Genomic DNA, 23,885 nt, shown 5'->3' with positions numbered 1-23,885 from the left:
GGGCACCCTCCTACACTGTTGGTGGCAATGTAAACTGGTGCAGCTGCTCTGGAAAACAGTATGGAGGTTCCTCAAAAAACTATCCATAGAACTCCCCTATGACCCAGCAATAGCCCTGCTAGGGATTTACCCAAGGGATACAGAAGTGCTGATGCATAGGAGCACATGTACCCCAATGTTCATAGCAGCACTGTCAACAATAGCCAAATCATGGAAAGAGCCTAAATGTCCATCACCTGATGAGTGGATCAAGAAATGTGCTATATATATATAATGGAGTATTACATGGCAGTGAGAAAGAATGAAATCTGGCCATTTGTAGGAAAGTGTATGGACCTTGAGGGTGTCATGCTAAGCGAAATAAGTCAGACGGAGAAGGACAGATACCATCTGTTTGCACTCATAGGTCTAACAAGAGAAACCTAATAGAGGACCAGAGGGAGGGGAAGAGGGAAAGAGTTGGGGAGAGAGAGGGACACAAAACTTGAGAGACTACTGAATACTGAAAACAAACTGAGGGTTGGAGGGGGTGGGAGGAAAGAGGTGGTGGTGATGGAGGAGGGCACTTGTGGGGAAGAGCACTGGGTGTTGTATGGAAACCAATTTGACAATAAACTATAAAAAAAAAAAAGACTTGGCTCCTTAATTTTCCTAACATCCCACCCTTATTTGACTTAGTCTGAATAAAAGGTGTTCCTTGCATTCTTAAAAGCTTAATCAAAGCAAGTACCCATTAGGTGGGATTTTAATTTTACAGAAATTGAGGCTTAAAAAATTTATCAAGCTTTCCTAATGGCATACACCTATTAAAATGCAATCCTAGGTCTTTCCACTCGAAAAATCCAGCTTTTCCACGAACCTCAAAGGAAGAGTTATTGGACAGTAAACATTTAGGATGTCTTTTCCCTTCGTGTTTGAGGTATATTAGTTACTGTAAATCTGAGTTTAGGAAAGAAAGATAAGAGATCTACTACAACACTAGCTCATAGCAGTTGAGTGTCCCCACAGGGTCAGTGTAGAGCAGAGATCTGAGAGACCTTAACTTGCTAGAATGTAAACTCCATGATAATTTAGCCAGTGTTATTCATTATTCTATCCTCACTGCTTACAACAGAACCTCAGACATAGGAACTGAATAAATATTTGCTGAACAAATGAATTCACACAAAGAAAGGCAGATGGAGAAGTCAGTAAAAAGAGATAAGAAGAGTTCACTCGTGGGGCGCCTGGGTGGCTCAGTCGGTTAAGCATCCGACTTTGGCTCAGGTCATGATCTCACAGTTCATGGGTTCGAGCCCCGCGTCGGGCTCTGTGCTGACAGCTCAGAGCCTGGAGCCTGTCTTCAGATTCTGTATCTCCCTCTCTCTCTGACCCTCCCCTGCTCGCGCTGTCTCTCTCTGTCTCTCAAAAATAAATAAAAAACATTAAAAAAAAAAAAAAGAGTTCACTTGTGACCCTTTGTTAGTGGAACGTTGTCACAGCCGCTATTTACTTCTATTAAGCTTTTTTAAAAAATCATACAGCATTATTGAGATATAATTCACACATCATACAATTCACTTATTTAAAGTGGTTTCTAGTATAAAGTTGCACATAAATCACTACCACATCATGGTCTTCACCATAAAAAGCCCCATACCCATTAGCAGTTATTCTCCAAATGCCCATTGTTCTAGGCCTTGGGAAGTACTAACCTACTTTGTCTCTATGAATTTGCCTATCCTGAACATTTCTTTCATATAAATGAAATTACAGAATATGTGATCCTTTATGATTGGCTTCTTTCAGGTAGCATAATGCTTTCAAGGTTCATCATGTTATAGCATGCCGCAGTATTTCGTTCCTTTTTATGGCAGAATAGTATTCCATTCTATGTATAGACCATATTTTGTTTATCCATTCATCAGTTGGTGAACATTTGGGTTGTCTCCATTTTGGCTATAATGGATAATGCTGCTGTGAACATTCATGTACAAGTTTTTGTGCAGACACTGGTTTTTAAATCTCCTGGGTTTATACCTAAGGGTAGAAGTGCTGGGTCACATGTTAACTGTACAACTTTTTGAGGAACTGTCAAACTACACTGCAGGGTGGAATGCACCATTTTACATGCCAATCAGCCATGTATGAGGGTTGCACTTTCTCCATATCCTCACCAACACTTGTTCCTGTGTTTTTACTTACTTTTATTTTCATACTTACTAAAGAACCCCTTCTAGTAGGTTGAAATAGTATCTCATTATAGTTTTGATCTGTGATTTCTCTAATGAGTAATGACGTTGGTCTTTTTATATTTGTTTACTGGTTCTAATTAAGTTTTTTCATCATTTGAGAATACTGTTACTATTTTAAAGTGAGAGAACAAAAGGCACTGGGAAAAATTATTCAAGACATCAAGAGAAAAAATGTGAACACTCTGAGATGAAATTCTGGAGAAAACAGTTGGTCAACAATTCAATTCTATAGATATACTTGTAATACAACGAACATTCCCACATAATATTCAAAGGCAAAATAAGGAACCATTCTACATCTGTATTCAATGGTGTTGCTTTATAATTTTGTCTTGAGTAAATTTTTTCTTTCTTACTTACTCTTAACAGATCCCTTGCTCTTTTGACAAATCTGAGGGTTAAGTGAAATTACCAACATTCCTCCCCATCTACCACACACACACACACACACACACACACACACACACCCCACACACACACCCCTGGACATATGGCACGTGCCTTTTTTGCTGGCCAATCACAGAACCATATTCCTCTACCCAAAGTGACTGAGGCATAAGCATGCAATCAAATCTTGATCAATCAGTCCTCCTTAGACTTTCACTAGGGCTCTTACTACAATTAATGCCGGTTGTGGCCCTGGACCTACTGGGTTATGAAAGCTTATGCTTCAAGTAATGTGAGCTGGGTTTCTTTTCCCTAAAATATAAGTACATAGTATGAAAATCAGCTCTTTAGGTCTAAAGCTATCAGACTTAACTTTTCATACTGACAACATTACGAAGAAAGAGTTTAGGGTATCCTGAAAGCCACTATTTAGAGAGTCAAAAAAGACTGGGTTTCATACTTACCAAAGAACCAAGAGTAATGTAACAATTACTTGAAAATATTAAGACTGTATTTTGCTTGCTTTTCTGGACCAGCAATAGTTGAAAGCGAAAACAAAGGACCAGGGTAAACAGACAGGAAGGGTGACAAACAGGATACGGTCATTCAGTACAACCAAGGGGACACTACTTGTAAAGCTATCAAGATAAAATTGCCATTAACTAAATAAATTTATGTAATACCTGCTTTAAGGAATCACAAAGACATTCTATAAAAACTAAAACAAGTATACGGAGCACCCGGGTGGCTCACTCTACTAAGCATCGGACTCTTGGTTTCGGCTCAAGTTATGATCTCATGGTGTGTGAGTCTGAGCCCAGCACTGGGCTCTGCTGACAGCATGGAGCCTGCCTGCTTGGAACTCTCCCCCTCCCCGCTTACTCTCTCTTTCAAAATAAATAAAATTTAAAAAATAAACAAACTAAAACAAATATTATGAGTATATACTGATCAACTAAACTTTTCAAAAAAGAATAGAAAGGGGTGCCTGGGTGGGGCAGTCGGTTAAGCATCTGGCTCTTGCTTTTAGGTCAGGTCATGATGTCAGTTTGTGAGACTGACCTCCAAACAGGCTCCATACTGACAACGCAGAGCCTGCTTGGCATTCTCTCTCCTTTTTTCTCTGTTCCTCCCCTGCTCACTAGCTCTCCCTCTCAAAAATAAATAAATAAACATTAAAAAAATAGAAAACAGAATTTGTTTTCTAATATTAAAAATGTCTACCAAATTATAAAACACCACATATCTTAGGATTCTAATTTTTGTTAATAAAAATTTAATAAAAATCCAGGTTTCTCAAAACACATTATTGAAAACATAATTTATGTTAGGTTTCATGTACAGTACATTTAGGGTAAAAGTGAGAGTCAATAAAATTTTGTTCTAATAGTAAATAAACAGTAATGGAAAAAGCTTAGATTTTAAATAGTTGAGCTATTCTTGTATTACCAGCATGTCTATGACCTTAAGTCACTTTTCATCACAGGTACTAAACACTGTGAATTAGAACTATTTTCTGATTAAATTTACAATATTATGGAAAAATAGTTATAAGCTACATACTAAATATTTAACGTACCTATAACACAGAATTAAAGAAATGAAGTCAGAAACTAGTAATTTTGCCACAGTTTGGTTGAAGCACACAGGAGAAAGGCTTTCACTTAAGTGCTAATGATGGGAAAAGGAAGCCTTCCCCAACTCATGTGATATGATCTGAATTATGGTACACAGTGGTACAAAAAGAACCGTGAACAAAATGTTATTCTGACAGGGAACACAAGGGGTTATTTGGATATAATGAACGAAGAAGCAAGCTGGAAGAAATTTTTAAAAAGCCTCCATTCACTCTGCATATACTATATGCCAGGCACTATTAAACATTTAAATGGTTTAGAAAGATTAAATTAACTTCCATAACTATTAAATGGAGGAAACAGAGTTTATATCCAGGTGTGACTCTGTAATCCACATTCTTTAACTGTGATACATAAAGTCTTTTAAGAGCTTAATTAATTAAAAGGGACAGTCACTTCTTACAGAAGCAATGCTAATCAACAAAGACAGTGGTTCCCAATGTGTTATCAATAGGTCCCTGTGGAGACATTGGAAACCTTTTCAGAGGGTTCACAGATCAAAACTATGTTCATACTACTACTAATATTTATTATTGCGCTAATATTTGCACTGCAGTGTGATGCACTAGGTAAAACTGCATGGTGCTTTAGCATGAATTAAAGCAATGTCACCAAGCTGTGTAAATACTCACTATATTTCAGTTAAGAAAAAAAAAAGCCAGTTCACAATAATGTCCTTGATGAAACAGTAAAAAATTACCTTTATTAAAAACCAGACTTTCTTTCTAAAATTCTGTGATAAAATGAGGATAAAAACCTCTTCTGCAACATACCCACTTCTGCTGTATGATGACTGTCTCAAGGAGAAAGTTTCTGTGTGCTTGATTTGCAAACTGAACTAGTCATTTTTTTCATGGAACACCATTTTTACTTTAAAGAACAACTGACAGACAAATTATGGCTATTCAGACAGAGTCTGGCAGATGTTTTCACAAAAATGAGCAAAGTGAGCTTATGGCTTCAAGGAAAACAACTTACAGAGTTTCTTACTAATGATAAAATTTAAGCTATCAAGTGAAAATAAGAATTTTGGAAAACCTGTATCTACTACTGTGAGCTTCACAAATTCCCAATATTTAAGATTTTTCTGATGAACTATTTGGTGACACTAATTGACAGTAATTGTCAATTTTCATTATATAATAAAATGTATCAGCATTTGGAAGATCTACATTAACTCTGTGAACTAGTATTTTCCGAATAACCAATACATGCTGTTACATAATCAAGCATGGGCAAAAGATACACTCCAGGTGCAAGACATGCCTCTAAATTTTAACATAACAGAGTATGAAAGTTTCACTGATGTGGCTTCAGATTCCATACAGCAACTAACCTTTAACAAACTACTATTTTGTGGAGTTACTGTATAGAATCAAAAACAAAACTTTCCGGGGCGCCTGGATGGCTCAGTCGGTTAAGTGTCCAACTTCGGTTCAGGTCATGATCTCACGTTCGTCAGTTCGAGGCTCACATCAGGCTTTGTGCTGACAACTCAGAGCCTGGAGCCTGTTTCAGATTCTGTGTCTCCCTCTCATCTCTGATCCTCCCCTGCTCATGCCGTCTCTTTCTGTCTCTCAAAAATAAATTAAAAACAGAAGAAAAAAAACCTTTCCATAATTATCTGAAAAGCCTATTAAAACATCCCCCCTTTCCAAATGCCTATCTGTATGAAGTCGGATACTCTTCATATACTTCAACCAAAAGAGCATTAGCACAAAAGACTGAATTCAGAAAGACATGAGAATCCAACTGTCTTTTCTTGAGTCAAATGTAAGAGATAACTCAAAAAAAAAAAAAAAGTTCAACATGGCCATTTTTTCACCAAATTTTTTGGGTTTTAGGAAGTTATTTTTCATTAGAAATTTGTTTATATAAAAGTTTGTTTTTTAATTCTCAAGTTTTAATTTCTGAAATGGTAAGTGTTGATAGAAACCCACAAACAAAGCCCTTTGAAGGTTCTTAATTTTTAACAGCACAAACACATCTTGAGCTCCCCAAGCTTTGAACTGAGGCCACTGGAAGCACATATAGTATATATCTGTCCTTATTTAATAGGTGCCAATACAGAGATTCTCACATTAACTGTAAAATAAATGTTTAAAAAGGGGTCTCCCATAGCCCTGTCTTTTACTAAATCTAAATAGCCTATAAATGTGTTCTCTAGAGTTTAAAGGTCACAGAAGATATCCTATTTCCAAAACTCTCTAAGAGAAAAAGGAAGCACTTACTGAATATCTACTATACCTAGTAGACTACGCTTTCACATATAGCCTTTTAATCAACTTTCAGACCGGCAACAAGGCTGAGAGAAGTTAAATACAAGTAATATGGTATGGTATAAATAAGTACAGACTTCACTTTGACATGTACCTGAATTAAAATCATTCCTTAAATGTGATGCTATTAAGTCACTTAACTCTAGAGATTTTTCTTCTATAAAATGAATAATTCCTACTTTTAGACTGAGAGAGATGAGAACACAATTAAAAGCATATACAGCATGTGCTCAACTGTTATTTCCCTTCAATCATACTTCTCTGTTCCAAAACTAAACCAGCGACTACCAAAATCATCATTCGAGGTTAGACTTAACAAGTTCTCATTTTATCACCATAGGCCTTGCCTTAATTAAGTAGATGAACACTGCTCCAGAAAACACTTGAAAATATTTTGAGGACCCACAGTCACCAAAAGGTATTAGACATCAATGCTTAAAAGCTACCTACACATTTTTTTCTAAAGTAATTTCATTCTTTTAAAGCTAAGTCACTCCTACAACTCTTCCCAATCTTGTATATATATTCATCTGACATACTAGTGACTATGAAAAACAGAGACATTTTGATATTTCAGAGAAGATTATCAATGAAGCAATTCTGAAACTGATTGTCTGGTAAACCAGGAAAGCTGGGAGGAAGCACAAAAAAAATTATTTAATTCCTAACTATACTTCCATCAGATATTTCATATTGTCACATGCTTGGACTATTATATGAAAAATTAGACAGTAGTTATTTTAAGTACAGTAAATATGTTCCAAGATTTGTGATGAGAGAGGTCAGTCTCTAAAAGTTAACAAGACTTAATAGCTTAACAATGCTTTTCACTCTATTTAGTTACAAACCTCCAAAGCCATTTAACAACAAAATAGCTAATCAATTTATTAAACTCCTGCCAACCAAGCAACTATTTATTTTTAAAGTTCAAGCTGACTTCATATTTTATGTTGTGTGGACAATCACAAGTTTCCAATCATATAATATTTTATTACTCTTTCATATTTAGGGTTTTTTTAAGTTGTATTTTTATAAGATCTAATTATTTTCTAACATAATTTATGCTCTACTAGACCCTGGATACTCTCAGAACTTCCATAAAAATCATGCAGATTTATTGGAAAGTCTACAAAAGAGTCCTCCCTCTACTTTTAAAACCTAAACTAGATGAGCTTAATCTGCTGTATGTTGACATATACTTTATTTGAAGTTTGGTCACTACCCATTTCCTGTGTTGCATTTGGCGTACCCTTTCTATGGTTACTTTTCTTTAATGAGGATGATGCTTTGCCACACTGCAAGAAAGCAGCCAAGCCCTGAATATTATGAGAATTCCTATCAATTATTTTACATGGATACTGATATGTTTTCTTTAATGCTTTTGTGATTCAAGAAGTTAGCATAACCACATTTTGGAACAGCCAGAATGATGGAATGAAAGGTAAGAATGAGTGTTGTATTTAAAGCTCTAAATCAATTTCAATTTCTAAAACTTAGAATTACGACTTTAGAAGGGTCAATAGCTCCCTGTGGTCAAACTGCCCTTCAGTGAACAATTACAGATCCCTACCTTAAAAACTTTCCCTGTCAATTATAAGTTCAATGTAACTTAAGTTCTGTATGGACACAGAGAAAAAACAAAGAGCCAATTGCAAACAAGGAATAAAAGAATCAATTACAATGAATCCTATTAAGTCACCCTAACCCCCAAGCAGAACAGCTAAAAGAGATAAAGCGCTCAGATAAAATGCTAGGCATTAAGCCATTAATTTTCACAACACTCATGAAGCAGATGTTAGTTTTACAGATAAAAGACTCCTCTAAGATTGACTCTCTCAAGGTCACACACAAATTTAGAGATTGTAAAATTACACTAAACTCTAAAACTTTGTACTCTATTAATTTCAAATCAAACAATATTAGATCAAACTGAAAAATGATACAATTATTTTATATGCTATTCTATAGTTGTGCTGTCCAATGAAAGAGCCAATAACCTCATGCTATTAAGAATCTGAAATGCTGCTAGTCCAAACTGAGATATGCTTTAAATGTAAAATACAAACCAGGTTTTGAAGACTGTGGATGAAAAGAATATAAAATATCTCAGTATTTTTTTTTACACTGCTGATGTTATATTGGTATTCTGGGTGTACTGGATTAAATAAAATTCATGGAGCAGCACTGGTCTATACTTCTTCACAAAAACCTCCCAATGAAACAGATGCCATCCTTAAGACCTAAATCAAAAAGCAGTATTTTCTTAGAAACCATTGAGGCAAAACATAGTAGCCAATTTGTAGGGAAAGATTATGGGCATAATAATTGTTCTGAGGGACACAGACATATATGTAATTAATAAATGCACAAAACACGTCATTCTAGTGTCCTCCAAAAATAATAAAAGGTGTTTTTAATCTCACTACAGGTGATGTGATGAAGTTAAGTGAGGAGAAAGTATGATTTTCCATTAGAGTCATGTCATTGTTAGGTGGAAAAGTGAAAATATCATTATTCCTTTTGTACACATACAGTTATTAAAGTCACCAAAGGATGCATGTAAGGCACAATAAATTCCTCAAAAAATTCTGGTTAATTTATACTTATTTTTTAAAATTTTATTTAAAAAAAATTTTTTACTGTTTTTATTTATTTTAGAGAGAGAGACAACATGAGCAGGGGAGAGTCAGAGAGAGAGAGGGAGACACAGGATCTAAAGACAGGCTCCAGGCTCTGAGCTGTTAGCACAGAGCCTGAGGCGGGGCTCAAAACCATGGAACCTAGAGATCATGACCTGAGCCGAAGTCGGACACTTAACCAAATGAACCACCCAGGCGCCCAAAAAAATTTATTTTAGAAAGAGAGCGTGGGCAGGGGAGGAGAGAGAAGGAAAGGGAAAGAGAAAGAAAGGGCAGGCTCCACACACAGTGAGGAGGAGCCCAACGTGGCTTTTGATCCCACAAGCCTGGGATTGTGACTGGAGCCAAAATCAAGAGTTGGATGCTCAACCAATGAGCCATCCAGGTGCCCCTATTTATGGTTATTTTAAAAAAATCACTTATAATATTGTTTGAAGAGTCAGCACAATCTCACTTTGACTAAATAAGAGATTCACAGTAAGAGAAAACATCAATTTACAAAAAAAAAAAAAAATCACTTTAAACAGTTTGGCAATCCCAGAAAAGGTTGACATAAAGTCACCCTATGACCCACTAATTCCACTTCTCAGTATATAACCAAAGAGAAATGCAAACACAGTTCCACACAAAATGTGTAAGTAATGTTCAGAGCAGCATTATAAATAATAGTTAAAAAGTGGAAACAATGCAAATGGCCATCCACTGATGAATGGATAAACAAAATGTGGCATATCCAGTTTAGAATATTACTTAGCATATGATTCAGCCACAAAAAGGAATGAAGCACTGTTACATTTTCATTACATGTGTGAACCTTGAAAGCATTATGCTACCTAAAAGCAGCCAGTCACAAAAGATCACATATTGTATAACTCCCTTTATAGGAAATGTCCAGAATAGACAAATCTAGAGACAGAGAGAGTAACTGGGAAATAGAGATTGCTCATGAGTTAGGATTTCTTTTTGTAGTGATAAAAATGTTCTAAGATTGATTGTGCTAATGGTTGCACAATTACGTGAAAACACCACCCCTTTATGTAGGTGAATGGTCTGGTATATGAATTACATTTCAATGAAGTTGTTTAAAAAAAAAACAAATGTAGAGGTGAAAGGATTAGAACCTGTCAAGCATCTAATTTTTTGGATTTTGTAACTAGTAGTATTTATGATTTTAAGTTTTGTAATTTTTTTCATTCTAAATACTGATATTAGTAAAAAATTTTCACATCATTACACGAAGTAATCTTAATAAAAAATCATAAAATGGACATTTAAAATGGTGATTATTATAGCATGTGCACTACCTCAGTAAAGATGTTAAAACTTTTCATTTAGAAAAAGGGATCACAGGATAATGTTTCACGTTAACCTTAAAACAGTCACAGAACTAAGAGCCCCAGAGACAGCTCCTCAAACTATAAAAACCACTAAAAATGGCACCAACTACCTTAGAGACTGAATGGCTTTGTGAAATGCCCAGAAAATAGTTACTATCTCAGTCAAGCAAATGCTCACAGTTCAGAAACAGGTGATGGGAATTTGAAGATCTCAGTATAAATAAGTGCAAAGAAACAACATAAAAAATACTTGACCACTTTCTTTTAAAAGCTAAACTCCTGGTTCAGACGCAGGATTGAAGTAGTAAAAACAAAAAACAAAACCCCCTGATTTTCCTATACTCTCAAAACTAAAAAGAAGTCTTCTATCAAAAATCTGTGTTGTGTGTGTGTATGGTTTCATCCACACACCTCAGGTAGCCTAACAACCTCGGGAGCAGCTGTATCGAAGATAATGAAGGGTTTTCTTTTTTCCTTTCACCCTTTTAAAATAATAAAACGTTATGGTGCCATTCCATAACCCACCCCATCCCCCACTACCACCACCAGCAGGTGGAGGGAAAGGATACTGTAGACTAGAGGATGACAGCTTTGTATAACCCTGTGGACTTTATACATAAGAATGCAGCTGGTGGTCTCTCAGGAGGGGATAAAGAGATTTGTGAGCAAGCTGAAATAAGGGGTATTCTTTGCCTGGAAGAGGGCACACCGTGAGCCACATCTTGAATCAGCTATATCCAGAGTAAAACACAGGCCGCTGGAAGGCACTGTTAGCATCACCAGGATGGCCTCTCACGCCGGGGGTGTTTTTTTCAACGGAGAAGTTGACTCCTGTAGTTTGGATATTGGGAGGAGGCAGGGGTAAAGCGGGAGTCGGGAAGACCAGAAAAAATGCCTTTAAGTGGAGATGGCTCGGACCCCGCAGGGGAAGTTCCGAGCCCCACTCGGTCGCCACATACTTGTCCCCCCCACCTCCCACCGCCCTCCTTTTCGCGGCGCTAGACGTCGGGGCCCGGGGGAGAGCCGGTATCTCCGGCGCTGCTGGGGCTGAGGCCGCAGCCCGGCAGAAGCGGCGCGGCACACGCACGCCTCCTCCGCACTCGCCGCGCCCGGCCTCCCTGCCGCGCGGCCCAGCCCCCCGTACCCGCGCTGGGCCGGCTCCCCCTGGCAGGCCTAGGCCGCGCCGGCCGTACCCCAGCACCTCGCTCTCCGGCGGAGGTGGACCAGGCCCGACACAAACTTCCCGGCGCGTTTGCAGAGGCGTCACGGACGGGCCGGCCCCCAGCGCCATTCCCCCGCGGCCCGGCGGCGGCACCCTCCCCTACTCCCCACACTCGGGAGTCCTGGCGGAGATCGGCCCAAGGCCCAGAGCTCCCACCCCTCCGGCGCCCCCGAGTTTACCTCCAAGTCGCGGCCTTTGTTCTTGAAATTCTTGAGCCGTTGGTTGTCCAGTTTCTCGTTGTCCGCCATGGCCGGGCCGGTGACTCCTTCCCCCGCCCGGGCCCCGCGGGATCCGCCCCAACCACCACGCCGCACCGACACTCCCAGGAACCGGGCCGCCGCCTCAGCTGCAATGCCCGCCGGGCCGCCGCTTCCTTCCTCCTCTCACCTGCCTCGGCTGCGGCCTTCTCCTCCTCTCCCCACCCGCCCCCCCCGCCCTAACCCCAGCGCGACAGCAGCTCCGGCGAAGACAACTGCGGGGCCGGGCGGCGGCAACGGCGGCGGAATGTGCTGCCGGCTGAGAGGGGGAGGCAGCCTCGATCTGAGGGCCCAGGAGTCGCGGCCACGCCCATCATCGCCAGCCCAGCTCATCGATTGGCCAACCAGGCTCCGGTGCGCTCGACCAATCAAAAAGGACGATGGAGAGCGGGGGCGGAAGAGAAAACGGAAAGGGGAAGAGAGCGGCGCGGGGAGGAGGGACCGGAGGACTGGAAGGCTGGGAGGGGCGCGGCGGGGGTAGGGAGGGGAGGGACCACGTGCCTCTGGAGCAACCCGCAGGAAGCGTCAGAGAATTGGACGACTGGAGGGGAGGCGGGGGAGGCGGGGGAAGGGAGGCCGGGGTTAGAGTTGGTTTGCTCTTGTTGCCAGGGCTGTTGCAGACCTCTGTGTTCCAGGATCGAAGTGGAGTTAAAGTACATTCTTCTTTGTCGGGTGTACTCTCTCTTCCAGGGCATTCCTTTCGCGCTCTGTTGGCTTTACAGGAAGTGGGAGCTGCACCTCGCCTCTGTTCGGGTCGGGACACGCCTTCACTCCCGCTCCCCGCCCGAAGCCAAGCTCCATTCCTAGACCGGGGGTTCCCCGCTGTGTGAGGGCCGGGCTTCGGGGTTTGGACCCAGAGGGGTGACGCGCGTTCGTGAGTTGCAGCGGAAAGCGAGGACAGTGGGTGGAAAAGGCAAAGGACGCATTTGACAAATCTGATTTATGTCCTCAGACCAAGTCCCCGCAACAGGTAGGAACTTGGAAGTGCAGATGATCCGGTGATGATGCCGCCTCTGGGTATTTCGTTTTAGAAAGTTAAAGAAGCTACTTGTACAAAGTTAGTACAAAGTACTAACTTCTGGAAGGCGGAGATTGTGGCACCTGACATAATTAGTGTTGTTACTGTTGAGAAATGAATTCCCAAAGAAATACATTTCTATCAGGAATATTATTACTAGAGGCAGAAATAACACAAACTACAAAGGAACGTATTCAAATACCTCAGAAAAAGGGAGAAGGAAATGGTTTAAAAATATATTTGCCAACAAATAGCGCCTCAAATGTGCAGGGAAACGAAATAGGCAGCAGCAAGCCACTCAGGTCGGAAAGAAAGGGGGGTGGTTTAGGAGTATTGGGTGCGTTTAATTTGGCGAGGTATGGAGATTTCTTTCGGGAATTTTTACTCCTCGCCCGCCTCCTTCCCTCCCACTTCTTTACTGGTGTGTGTGTGTGTGTGTGTGTACACACACACAAACATACATATGTATGTATATATATGTAGAACAACGTGCAGAGAGATAAAACTTTAAAATGAGAATAATACCTTCAAAGTTCTCAGTACTTTGGAACTTTCAACCGCCTAGGCAAACAGAAGCTGTACCTGGAAATAATTCACTCTCAAGGTTAACTTGAATGTAAGTTCATTGTGGATCTTAAAATATAAATGAAGTTCATTATAGATCCTTATTCCCCAAAGAATAATTTAATTGAAGTAACATTGCACACTGGAGCACTGGTGTTTTCAAAATGAGTTTAGGGTAAGAACATTCAGTGGGAAAGTTGTAGTGTGTGTGTGTGCGCGGCCAGCATTACGGGTTTTTGTCATGAGCAGAATTCTAGAAAACCAATTGCGGATGAATTCCCACGCTATGAATAGAAATTATCTTGTCAACATGCATGTATATATGAATATTATGTACTTCTTGAAATAAATTCCCTGATAGCTTTCAAGTTTCAGTTTATGAAACTGTCTATCATTCTATGTCTTGATTTCTCCCAGCTACAACTGGTTGTCTCTGGTAGTTAAACAACTTGAAGTTCTTTGCAGAATACTCCTCTAAGAGAAGGACGCGACCACAGTTACCCACTGTAAGAGAGGCAGTTCAAAGAGGAAATAACCACAAAGTGATTTAGTTTCTCTTAGTATTATTATTTAATGTCTTTGGAATGTCTCCGATGTCAAGGAACGAATGTGTTTTGTTCTCTATCATGTATTCGGGAGCTAGTAGTGCTTGGCACATAGTATGCCCTTAGTGACTTTGACAAATATAGGATGTGAATCGAAGCTTCTTTGAATGTGTGTTCCATAAGTTAAAAAACAAGCTAACACTTCTTGATTAGGAAGGTGGATTGAGGGCCCGATTTGAGCTCAGGTCCTGATCTCCTGGTTGGTGAGTTTCAGCACCGAATCTGGCTCTGTGCTATCAGGATCTCTCTCCCTCTCTCTCTGCCCCTCCCCCACTCAATCTCTTTCAAAATAAATAAAGAAACTTAACAATGTGGATTGAGAGGTGCCTGGGTGGCTCAGTCAGTTAAGCATCCCACTCTTTTTTATTTTTTAAATTTTTTAATGGCTTTTAAAATTTATTTGAGAAATCTTTTTTTTTTATTTTTTTAATGTTTTATTTATTTTCGATACAGAGAGAGACAGAGCATGAGAGGGGGAGGGGCAGAGAGAGAAGGAGACAGAGAACCGGAAGCAGGCTCCAGTGTCTTGAGCTAGCTGTCAGCACAGAGCCTGATGCTGGGCTGGAACCCACTAACGCCGAAGTCAGAGGCTTAACCAACTGCACCACCCAGGCGCCCCTATTTGAGAAATCTTGAGAGAGAGAGACTGTGCGAGCAGGGGAGGGACAGAGACAGAGAGACAGAATCCAGAGACAGGCTCTAGGCTCTGAGCCAGCTATAAGCACAGAGCTGGATGCGGGGCTCCAACCCACAGAACTGTGTGATCATGACATGAGGTGAAGTAGGTCGCTCAACTGACTGAGCCACCCAGGCGCCCCAAACATCTCACTCTTGATTTGGGTTCAGGTCATGATTTCAGAGTTCTTGAGACTGAGGCCTGTGTCAGGCTGAGAGCACCTAGCATGCTTGGGATTCTCTCTCTCTCTGACCTCCACTGGCTCTCTCTCTCAAATAAGTGCAATATTTAAAAAAAGGGGGGAATGAGTTGTTACTGCTTTTAATTTATACTGGGTCCCTCCTAAGAACTTTTAATTTGGTATCATGCTTCTTCCAGGGATAAAGCTTAGGGAGTAGATCAGACATAGGTTTCAGGGCAGACCCCTCAACATGTTTAAAAATAGTTGTGACACACTTTGCTAAGAGGAACAATTATCCTTAATTATAATGCTTAGGTAGTCTGTTTGATGGCCTAAATTTTTCATTTGAAATTATCACTACCTGTTCTGTACTTCCAGTCCTTCTCAAATAAAATATACATAATTTATCAGAGAGGTAAAGAAGTTCTTCCAGGAGTTGGTAATAGCTCTTAAATGCAGATTGGCAACCTAATTGGCAAGGTATGGTAGCTCTAATGGTAGTTTGGAGATTTCAGAAATTTATCTTGCTGAACTAAGGAAGTAAATGCAGCTATTAATACAATTTCAACAGGCTATTTTACAAATGTTTTTTTGTGAATATGAAATAGTCATAATCAAACTATAAAACCTATATATAATATATAACACCTGTTTCCAAATAGGATATTTAATGTCTGGTAACTTCATATCCTGACTTGTTACTACTTTAGTATAAGAAAAGTCTAAAACATGGAGCATGAATGTGTCATGAAATTCTCCTTTTAGACACTTTCGGAATAAAGAAACTTTCTTTGTTCTGCAGCAGAGATTTGTGAAAGGCTTTGTGAAGCTTTACACAAGTTTTAGTTGATCAAATGTAATTTCAAAAAGAATTATAATTGATAATTCTTTCATCTAAGAAGTGTGGAGTATTCTCAAGATACATACATTAAATTGAAGTTAGCAGAGTGTTTCTTTGTATCTTATAGTTCCTATTTGGGGAGTTATATATGGGTACAGGGCAGTATTTGCTGAAACAGGAAGCAGTTATATATGTTGCTACATTGTTTTCAATCAGAATTTTTTTTTAGATTTGAGAGAGTATATGAGCTGGGGAGGGAGTCCAGGAGGAAGAGAGGGAGAAACTCTTAAGCAGGCCCCATGCACAGAGCAGAGCTTGACACAGGGCTCCATCCCACCACCCTGGGATCATAATCTGAGCAAATATCAAGAGTCACACTCTCAAATGACTGAGCCACCCAGATGCCCCTGTTTCTAAATCTTAAATGTAATTTTAAAAAATCTTTTATTTTTTTATTTTTGAGAGACAGAGAGAAACAGTGTGAGCAGGGGAGGGTTAGAGAGAGAGGGAGATACAGAATCCAAAGCAAGCTCCAGGATCTGAGCTAGCTGTCGGCACAGAGCCTGACGTGGGGCTCAAACCCACGAACCGTGAGATCATGACCTGAGCCAAAGCCGGGTGCTTAACTAACTGAGCCACTCAGGTGCCCCTAAAATGTAATTTTTTTTTTAATAGTTGGATCCATTCTTTCTTTGAGAAGAAAACATTGGACCTTCGGTAATATACTTTTTTTTCCCTTAGCAAAACATCAAGAGTCCGATGCCCAACTGACTGGGCCACCCAGGTGCCCCCACAAAGTCTTATTTATTTACTCAATAAAGTACTTATATGAACATCACAGAGCCTAGTCACATTATGTGGCAATATTTCTATTTGCCAAATATTCTATAAATATTTGGAGTTACAGTTTTGATCCAGAAAAGCAGATCATTTGTGCACCAGGAACTGTGTTAGGTAACGAAGTTACAGGGATTACAGTGTTCCTTACACTAGAATTCCATGCATCAGACATTCTCCAAGTTCATACCTTACCTGATATTGTGGGAGCCTGGCCTGTCTCTTACCAGTCAGACTCCCAGGGTTTCCAGTAGCCCACACTGGTAAAGAGGAAGGTAAGGATTCTAGGGATGGTTAGGATTCTAGGGACTGATAAATAAGGAACTGGGGGGGATGAGGTGCCAAACCTCTTGCCCCATTACTTTTCACTTCGGGTCAACTCCCTTACCCCTACTTTTTTTTCACTTTTTATTTCTAAATAATTAAAGATTCACAGGAGTTTTAAAAAATGTACAAGGAGGTCCTATATACCCTTCACTCAGCCCCCTCCAATGGTAGCATCTTGTATAACTATTATACACTATCAAAACCAGGAGATTGATATTAATACAATACATAGAGCTTATTCAGAGGTGAGGGAAGACAATAGAATATAAAGAATGTATGAAAGTGTCAAGGGGTGCCCATATACTGGAGCCTCATAACGCTATGCTTTATGAAAAGAATTTTGTAATGACAGTAAAAATTATATTGAATACTTAGCAAATTCTAGGTCTAGGTGTTTTATGTATATGAACTATTTTATTATTACCATTGTTTTTATTTGTATTTCTAGTCTTGCAAACATAATTATTGAGCCATTATGTGGCAGGTAGTCTTGTAAGCAATTGACATATATAAACTCATCAATCCCTCACAACAACCCTGTAAGGCAAGTATAGTATAACTCACTTTAAAAATAAGAAAACTGAAGCACAAAGAGGATTAGTAATTTGTCCAAGATCACACAGTAAGGAGAAAAGCTGGCATTTCAAATGGGCCTGACACCAAAGCCAGCATTCCTGATTACCATGTAGGCACATAAACTTCATAGTGTTCATAGTAACCCTTCAAGGTAGGATTATTTCCATTTTATAAATAAGGAACCTGAAGTTCAGAGAGATTGAGCAACTTGATCAAGTGCTGGAGCTGCAATTTGATACCAGGTCTGACTAGCTGCAAAACTCCCACAGTTTCTAGTTGACCATTACTATGGACTACATGATTGTGTCCTCCTACTAAAATTCATGTGTTGAATCCTCTTCCCCACTGTGATGATGTTTGAAGGTGGGGCCTTTGGGAAGTAAATAGGTCATGAGAATGGAACCCTTATTAATGGGATCAGTACTCTAAGAGGCTCCGGAGAGATCCATCATCCCTTCCGCCAAGTGAGGTTAGGGAGAAGACAGGGTCTATGAGGAAATATGTTCTCGCCAGACACCAGATTGGCCACTGCCTTGATCTTGGACTTTCCAGCCTGCAGAACTTGGAGAAATAAATTTCTGGGGGCATCTGGCTGGCTCAGTTGGAAGAGTATGTGACTCTTGATCTCAAGGCTGTGAGTCCCCACCATACTTTGGGTGTAGAGATCACTTAAATAGAATGGACAGGGGGTGGAAAGGAGGGAAGGAAGGAAGGAAGGAGAAAGAAAGAAAAAGAAAGAAGGAAAGAACAAAAAAAAGAGAAAGAAAGATTTCTGTTTTTTATAAGCACTGGTCTATGGTATTTTGTTATAGCAGCCTGAACAGACAAAACCACCATGATTATACAGATCTCTCCTGGAGCTCTGTGATATTGTGGATTATATTAAGAGATACGTATTTGGTCCTCTTCCCTGGTTCCTGGCAAGTAACTCCTAAAACCTTTGTAATTTCCTAAGTGACAAGAGTTATAGGGGCATCTCTCCTCAGCTTCTGAAATAGCTCCAGAATGAAATGAATGTCTTTTATTATTCGTAACAAGCCCCTTTCAACCACATCTGAGTTTATATTAATGCAATGACTTTTAGAAAGTCCCTAAGGATACTGGGGGCTGGTTGCCAGGGGAACCAACTGTGTGATTAGAGGGTTAGAACTTTCATTCCCACCTCATTCTGACCTCTGGGGAGGGGAGAAGAACTACAGCGTGACTCAGTGGCCAAGGGTTTAATCAAACATGCATTCATAATGAAGCCTGCATAAAACCCCAAAAAGGATGGATTTGGAAGCGTCCACATAGGTAGACATGTGGAGTGGGTGTCAAGCCCAGAGAGATCATGGAAGCTCTGTGCCCCTTTCTCCATACTTGTCCTTATGTATGCATCTCTTCTATCTGGCTCTTCCCAAGTTACATCCTTTTGTAATAAACTGGTAGTCCAGTAGGTCAACTGTTTTCCTCAGTTCTATAAGCTGCTCTAGCAAATTAACCAAATCACAGGAGGGGTTATATAAATCTCTGACTTATAGCTGATTGGTCAAATGTACAGGTGACAATTTGCACTTGTGAGTGGTGTCTGAAGGTGGGAAAGCAGTGCTTAGTCTTGTGGGGCTGAGCTCTTAACCTGTAGGATCTAAACTACTTCCACTTATCTTATGCTTAAAACCAGACTATTATTAGGGGATTCCTCATTTGTAATGACTTAATCCTGTTACTTACTACTGTCCTGATAAGAATGACCTATTCCGGAGCATGTCTTTACTTCAAGGACCTTGAACTATGTAACCATTAAAGAAACAATGTAATCACCCATGGTATATAAGACCCTGGCTATTTTAATAAAGTGTGGCTTTACCACCAAAAAAAAAAAAAAAATAATAATAATAATAATAATAATAATAAATAAACTACTTCCAGGTAGTGTAAGAACTGAGTTAAATTGTAGGACACTCAGCTGGTGTCACACAATTGTTTGGTGTGGGGGAAAAAAACTACCATACACTGGTAATCAGAAATGAGAATAGGACTGTGCATAAACAGAAGATTTTTTTCCTAAACCGGCTCTAAAGACATCTAGTTCTGAAGTGCCCAAGGCCATGGTTCTCAAACTATAGAGTGCTTTAGAACCAGCAAGAAGACTGAAAACCCAGATTTGTGGATTCCATCCCCAGTTTCTAATTCAGTAGGACTAGAATAGCATGTGAAGATTTGAATTTTTAACAAGTGCACACTCAGTACTGATGGTGCTCTTTCCTGGTACATAATTTGAGAACTACTAGATCGGGACTTATATCTCATGTATGAGGTAGTTTCAGTCTAAGGTAAGGACAGAATTAAAATAAGGGGATAAATAGCCTTCACAGTAATAGATGTGATATGTTATACCATATTTCAAAATACTGCACATGTGAAATAATGCTTACATAGCTCTTACTAAAAAGTACAAAATAATATTTGAAGGACAAAAATTTACACGTTAGGAATAGCCAATTCCACTTCACTTTTTTTTAATGTTTTATTTGAGAGAGAGAGAGCATGAGCAGGTAAGAGAGAGAGCATGAGCGGGGGCGGGGGGGGGGGGGAGACAGAAGATCTGAAGTGGGCTCTGTGCTGATAGCAGGAAACCTCATGCGCAGCTTGAACCCACCAACTGAGATCATGTCCCAAGCCGAAATCGGATCCTCAACTGACTAAGCCACCCAGGTCCCCCCATTTCACTTAAAAGAAAAATATATATATATTTATGTATTTTGAGAGAGAGTGAGCGAGCAGGAGAGGGCCAGAGAGAGAGAGAAAGACAGAGAATCCCAAGTGAGGTTAGCACGGATACCTTGGAACCTGACGTGGGGCTCAGTCTCATAAACGGTGAGATCATGACCTGAGCTGAGATCGAGAGTTGGTACCCCCATTTCACTTTTTATCTCATTTTATTTTTTATTATTAAAAAAAATGTTAAAGTGTGAACGAGGGAGGGGTAGATAGAGGGGGACAGAGGGTCTGAAGCGGGCTCTTCACTGACAGACGAAGCCCAGTTTGGGGCTTGAACTCATGAACTTTGAGATCATGACTTGAGCTGAATAGACACTTAACTGACTGAGCCTCCCAGACGCCCCTCCATTTCACGTTTTAAATAGATTTATGCAATACTCTTCCGGGCCCCTCTGTGCCTCTAGTTTTCTCAAATGTCATTTTCTTTTTCACAAATATTTATTTTTGAGAGGCAGGGTAGGGGCAGAGAAAAGGACAGGAAGAATCTCAAACAGTTTGTGTGCTGTGAGTGCAGAGCCCCATACAGGACTCAATCTCATGAATCATGAGATCATGACCTGAGCCAAAATCAAGAGTCAGCTACAAATCAAGAGTCAGCTACTTAACCAAATGAGTCACTCGGGCACCTCTCATATGCCATTTTTTTTAAATGGCATTCTTGAAAAAGACTGGCTCCATTGAGCCTATGACATCTAGTTGGAATTCCTTGTTGTCAACTTAAATCTCCTATCCTCTGCCACTGCCTTGCTTAGTTCCTTGAAGGCTCAAGCCTGCCTCAGTTCTTGAGTTAATTCCAAGAGGCAGAGTGTGTCTTAACTGTTCTTGCTTGCTCAGTTCCAGCCCATTTGCCAGACATTCTGGCTTACATCTACTAGCCTCTGCCTGAGAGCCATGCCTTCATGGTTATAGTCAGGAGTGGGGGCTCCTGCCATATCCGGATTGACCTCCTGGAACCATCTTTGATACCAACAAAGAAGTTCAGTATTCTCCATGTTAGGCACCCTACTCAGAGTGGATTTCTTCAAAACAAAAACAGAAAAACCTAATGGTGCTAATCTACAAGTAGTTTTTGAAGCTGAAAATGTTAGTGTTTTTAAAAATTACTGAAAATTTTTTTTCCGCAAGAGAGAGAGCACATGCATGGGAGAGCGGGGGAGAGGGGCAGAAGGAGAAAAAGAATCCAAGCTGTCTCCACATTCAGCACAGAGTCCGACATGGGGCTCAATCCCATGACCCTGGGATAAGGACCTGAGCCCAGATCAAGAGTCAGACACTCAAGCAACTGAGCCACCCAGTCGCCCTTGAAAATATTAAGTGTTTTTGATATTTTATTCTTCTCTCCTGGTTTCCATGTTCAAACAGTGGCAACATGTATTGAATAAATATTTTTTATGGTGTCTCCTCATTTGCCTCCTCTCCATTCTCTGCTGCCATCCTCTGTCTTGTTCAAGACTGATTAAGAACTGTTTTGTGTTCGTGATGTCTCAGAGTTAGAAGAGAACACAAATATTATCTTGTCCAACCACCTATTTTGTGCTTGAATTCTCACTTCAACAGTTTCATCATGTGCAACATGTTCATCAATGGCGACCTCAGTATTTCATGCATCATAGCCCATTCAGTCTTCATAGGATACCATTACAAAGTTCTTCATGTCAAACACCCGTGTATATAATATCACTTAAAAGAAAAAATCGTAATCTTTAAGGTAGAAGTAGTTAAGTATCAATAGAGAATACAAAGGGCAAAAGTACATTAAATAGAGCTATTTTTGCATTTGTGAACATATATTTCTACCAACTGTAATAGCTAGCTTATAGCTGTATTATAAGTCCTGTTTTGAATTTTGAAAATAATAGTGGTAGGCAGCCTGATGAAAATTCTCATGAATATGATGATTTTTAGAAACTTTAATAAAGACAGAACTGATACCCTAAAACAGATGACTACCTTGGATAATCACATATAAGCAGGACTCTAATGTATTTATTAGTTGTTTTTATCTATGACTGAGCATACATATGGAACCATGTATACACATATAATTCAGGAAGGTGAATTTAAAAATAATACAAAAGGGGCGTGTGGGTGGCTCAGTCGGTTGAGCGTCCGGCTTGGGCTCAGGTCATGATCTCACGGTTCGTGGGTTTGAGCCCCGAATTGGGCTCTGTGCTGACAGCTAGCTCAGAGCCTGGAGCCTGCTTCAGATTCTGTGTCTCCCTCTCTCTCTGACCCTTCCCTGCTTGAGCTGTCTCTCAAAAATAAATAAAAAACAAAAAAATAAAAATAATACAAGATTGAAGACTTAAGTACAGAAATTAGTCTTGAAATTCACAATAACTTATAGGATTTATCAGCTTTCTATTTATAGTTCTGTTATTATCTTATACAAACCACTGAAGTCTTGGAGAACTCAGATAGCTTCAACAGATTCTCCAGATGCCTGTGAAGTCAAAGGTCTGTGGCTGCTGGTGTTTTATTCAGACTTTGACCTCTGATTACCATATGATGGGCTGTAGAAAAATATTTTAACAACACATCTTTTAATGTTTTTCTCACTCTTTACCTATTTGGTTGAATCCTGGAAACCTTTGTCCTCTTACCTATGTGTACTTATCCCAACATCACTAGAGGCCCTATTAAAAGTTTTTGTCTTTAATGAAAATAAGAGTCTGGTAAGTATTAAACCATCTTATTTAGAGCCCATTAGATATTAGAATGTCTTGTTCTCTTGCATTTTGGCTTTAACCCTAAGCTTATGGCAGAACATAAGCTAACATGCTGATTGCAAATTAGACCTCTCAGGTTCTTAGTTTTACTTATAAATAGAAGCATCAGAGGAAGCATTTAACTTGTAGACATATCAAGTCAACTAATAATTTGTAATATTATTTGGTAAATTCAAGGATATCACAGAACTATTTATAGCTGTAGAAAAATATCCATACATGGATGGCCTAGGAAAGCTATTTAATTCCTAGAAATCGGAAATTACTATTATATTTTTGTTCTTATTTTTTTCTTATAATTCTTGCCACGTGAAAAAAGGAAACAAATTGCCTAACATTTATCATGTATCTGTCCTGATAGTCATTATCCTAGAACCTCATTAAAAGTAATTAAAACTTGCCACAAAAATCTCTTTTGAGAGCTGCACATCCCTGTCTCATTGAATCTCTGCTAGTCCTCTTGGAGGCACTCTTGTGGCATGTGAAGTGATCCAAGGGGTACACTGGCACATTCTTCACCTCAGCGCCCTTAATGTGCTAGCTCTTAAAAGGTATAATTTAAACACACTTTGGATTGCCCTTATCACGAAGTGCTGCTCTTATTACAATACCCAAAATAACGACAGGAGTGGGGTTGGGCAGAGATAGACAACGTGTATATCTCCAACCACCTATCCATATATTACCACTAGTGTAGTGTATATCTTAGTGGATACCATACAGTGTAATGGATAGAAGAGTGTAGCATATATCTAAGTGGAAAGCATAGCTTATAGCCA

General features: G+C 39.7%; 1 protein-coding gene and 1 long non-coding RNA gene across 3 annotated transcripts in view; one reads left to right on the top strand and one right to left on the bottom strand.

Annotated features, from left to right (window-relative positions):
* KPNA4 (karyopherin subunit alpha 4) overlaps nt 1-12,286 on the bottom strand; it is a 64,872-nt gene extending 52,586 nt beyond the window's left edge. Inside the window, exon 1 of one of the 2 annotated variants that reach the window (XM_029939960.1) lies at nt 11,915-12,286. In XM_029939960.1, coding sequence (XP_029795820.1) covers nt 11,915-11,983 — 69 coding nt within the window. In that variant the 5' untranslated portion in view covers nt 11,984-12,286. Of the gene's footprint in view, nt 1-11,222; nt 11,250-11,914 lie in introns of those variants that run through there. The other variant, XM_029939961.1, reaches the window with a different exon arrangement.
* A 344-nt stretch (nt 12,287-12,630) lies between these two features.
* Nucleotides 12,631-23,885, top strand: part of LOC115292064 — a 40,708-nt gene continuing 29,453 nt past the window's right edge. The window contains exon 1 of the long non-coding RNA XR_003908781.1: nt 12,631-12,962. This is a non-coding gene — a long non-coding RNA (uncharacterized LOC115292064). The remainder of the gene's footprint in view (nt 12,963-23,885) is intronic.

The sequence above is a fragment of the Suricata suricatta genome, chromosome 5 (assembly GCF_006229205.1).
Source record: "Suricata suricatta isolate VVHF042 chromosome 5, meerkat_22Aug2017_6uvM2_HiC, whole genome shotgun sequence".
NCBI lineage: Eukaryota > Metazoa > Chordata > Mammalia > Carnivora > Herpestidae > Suricata > Suricata suricatta.
Note: the sequence above shows the minus strand (reverse complement) of the source record. Positions and strands in the feature narration are given on the sequence as shown.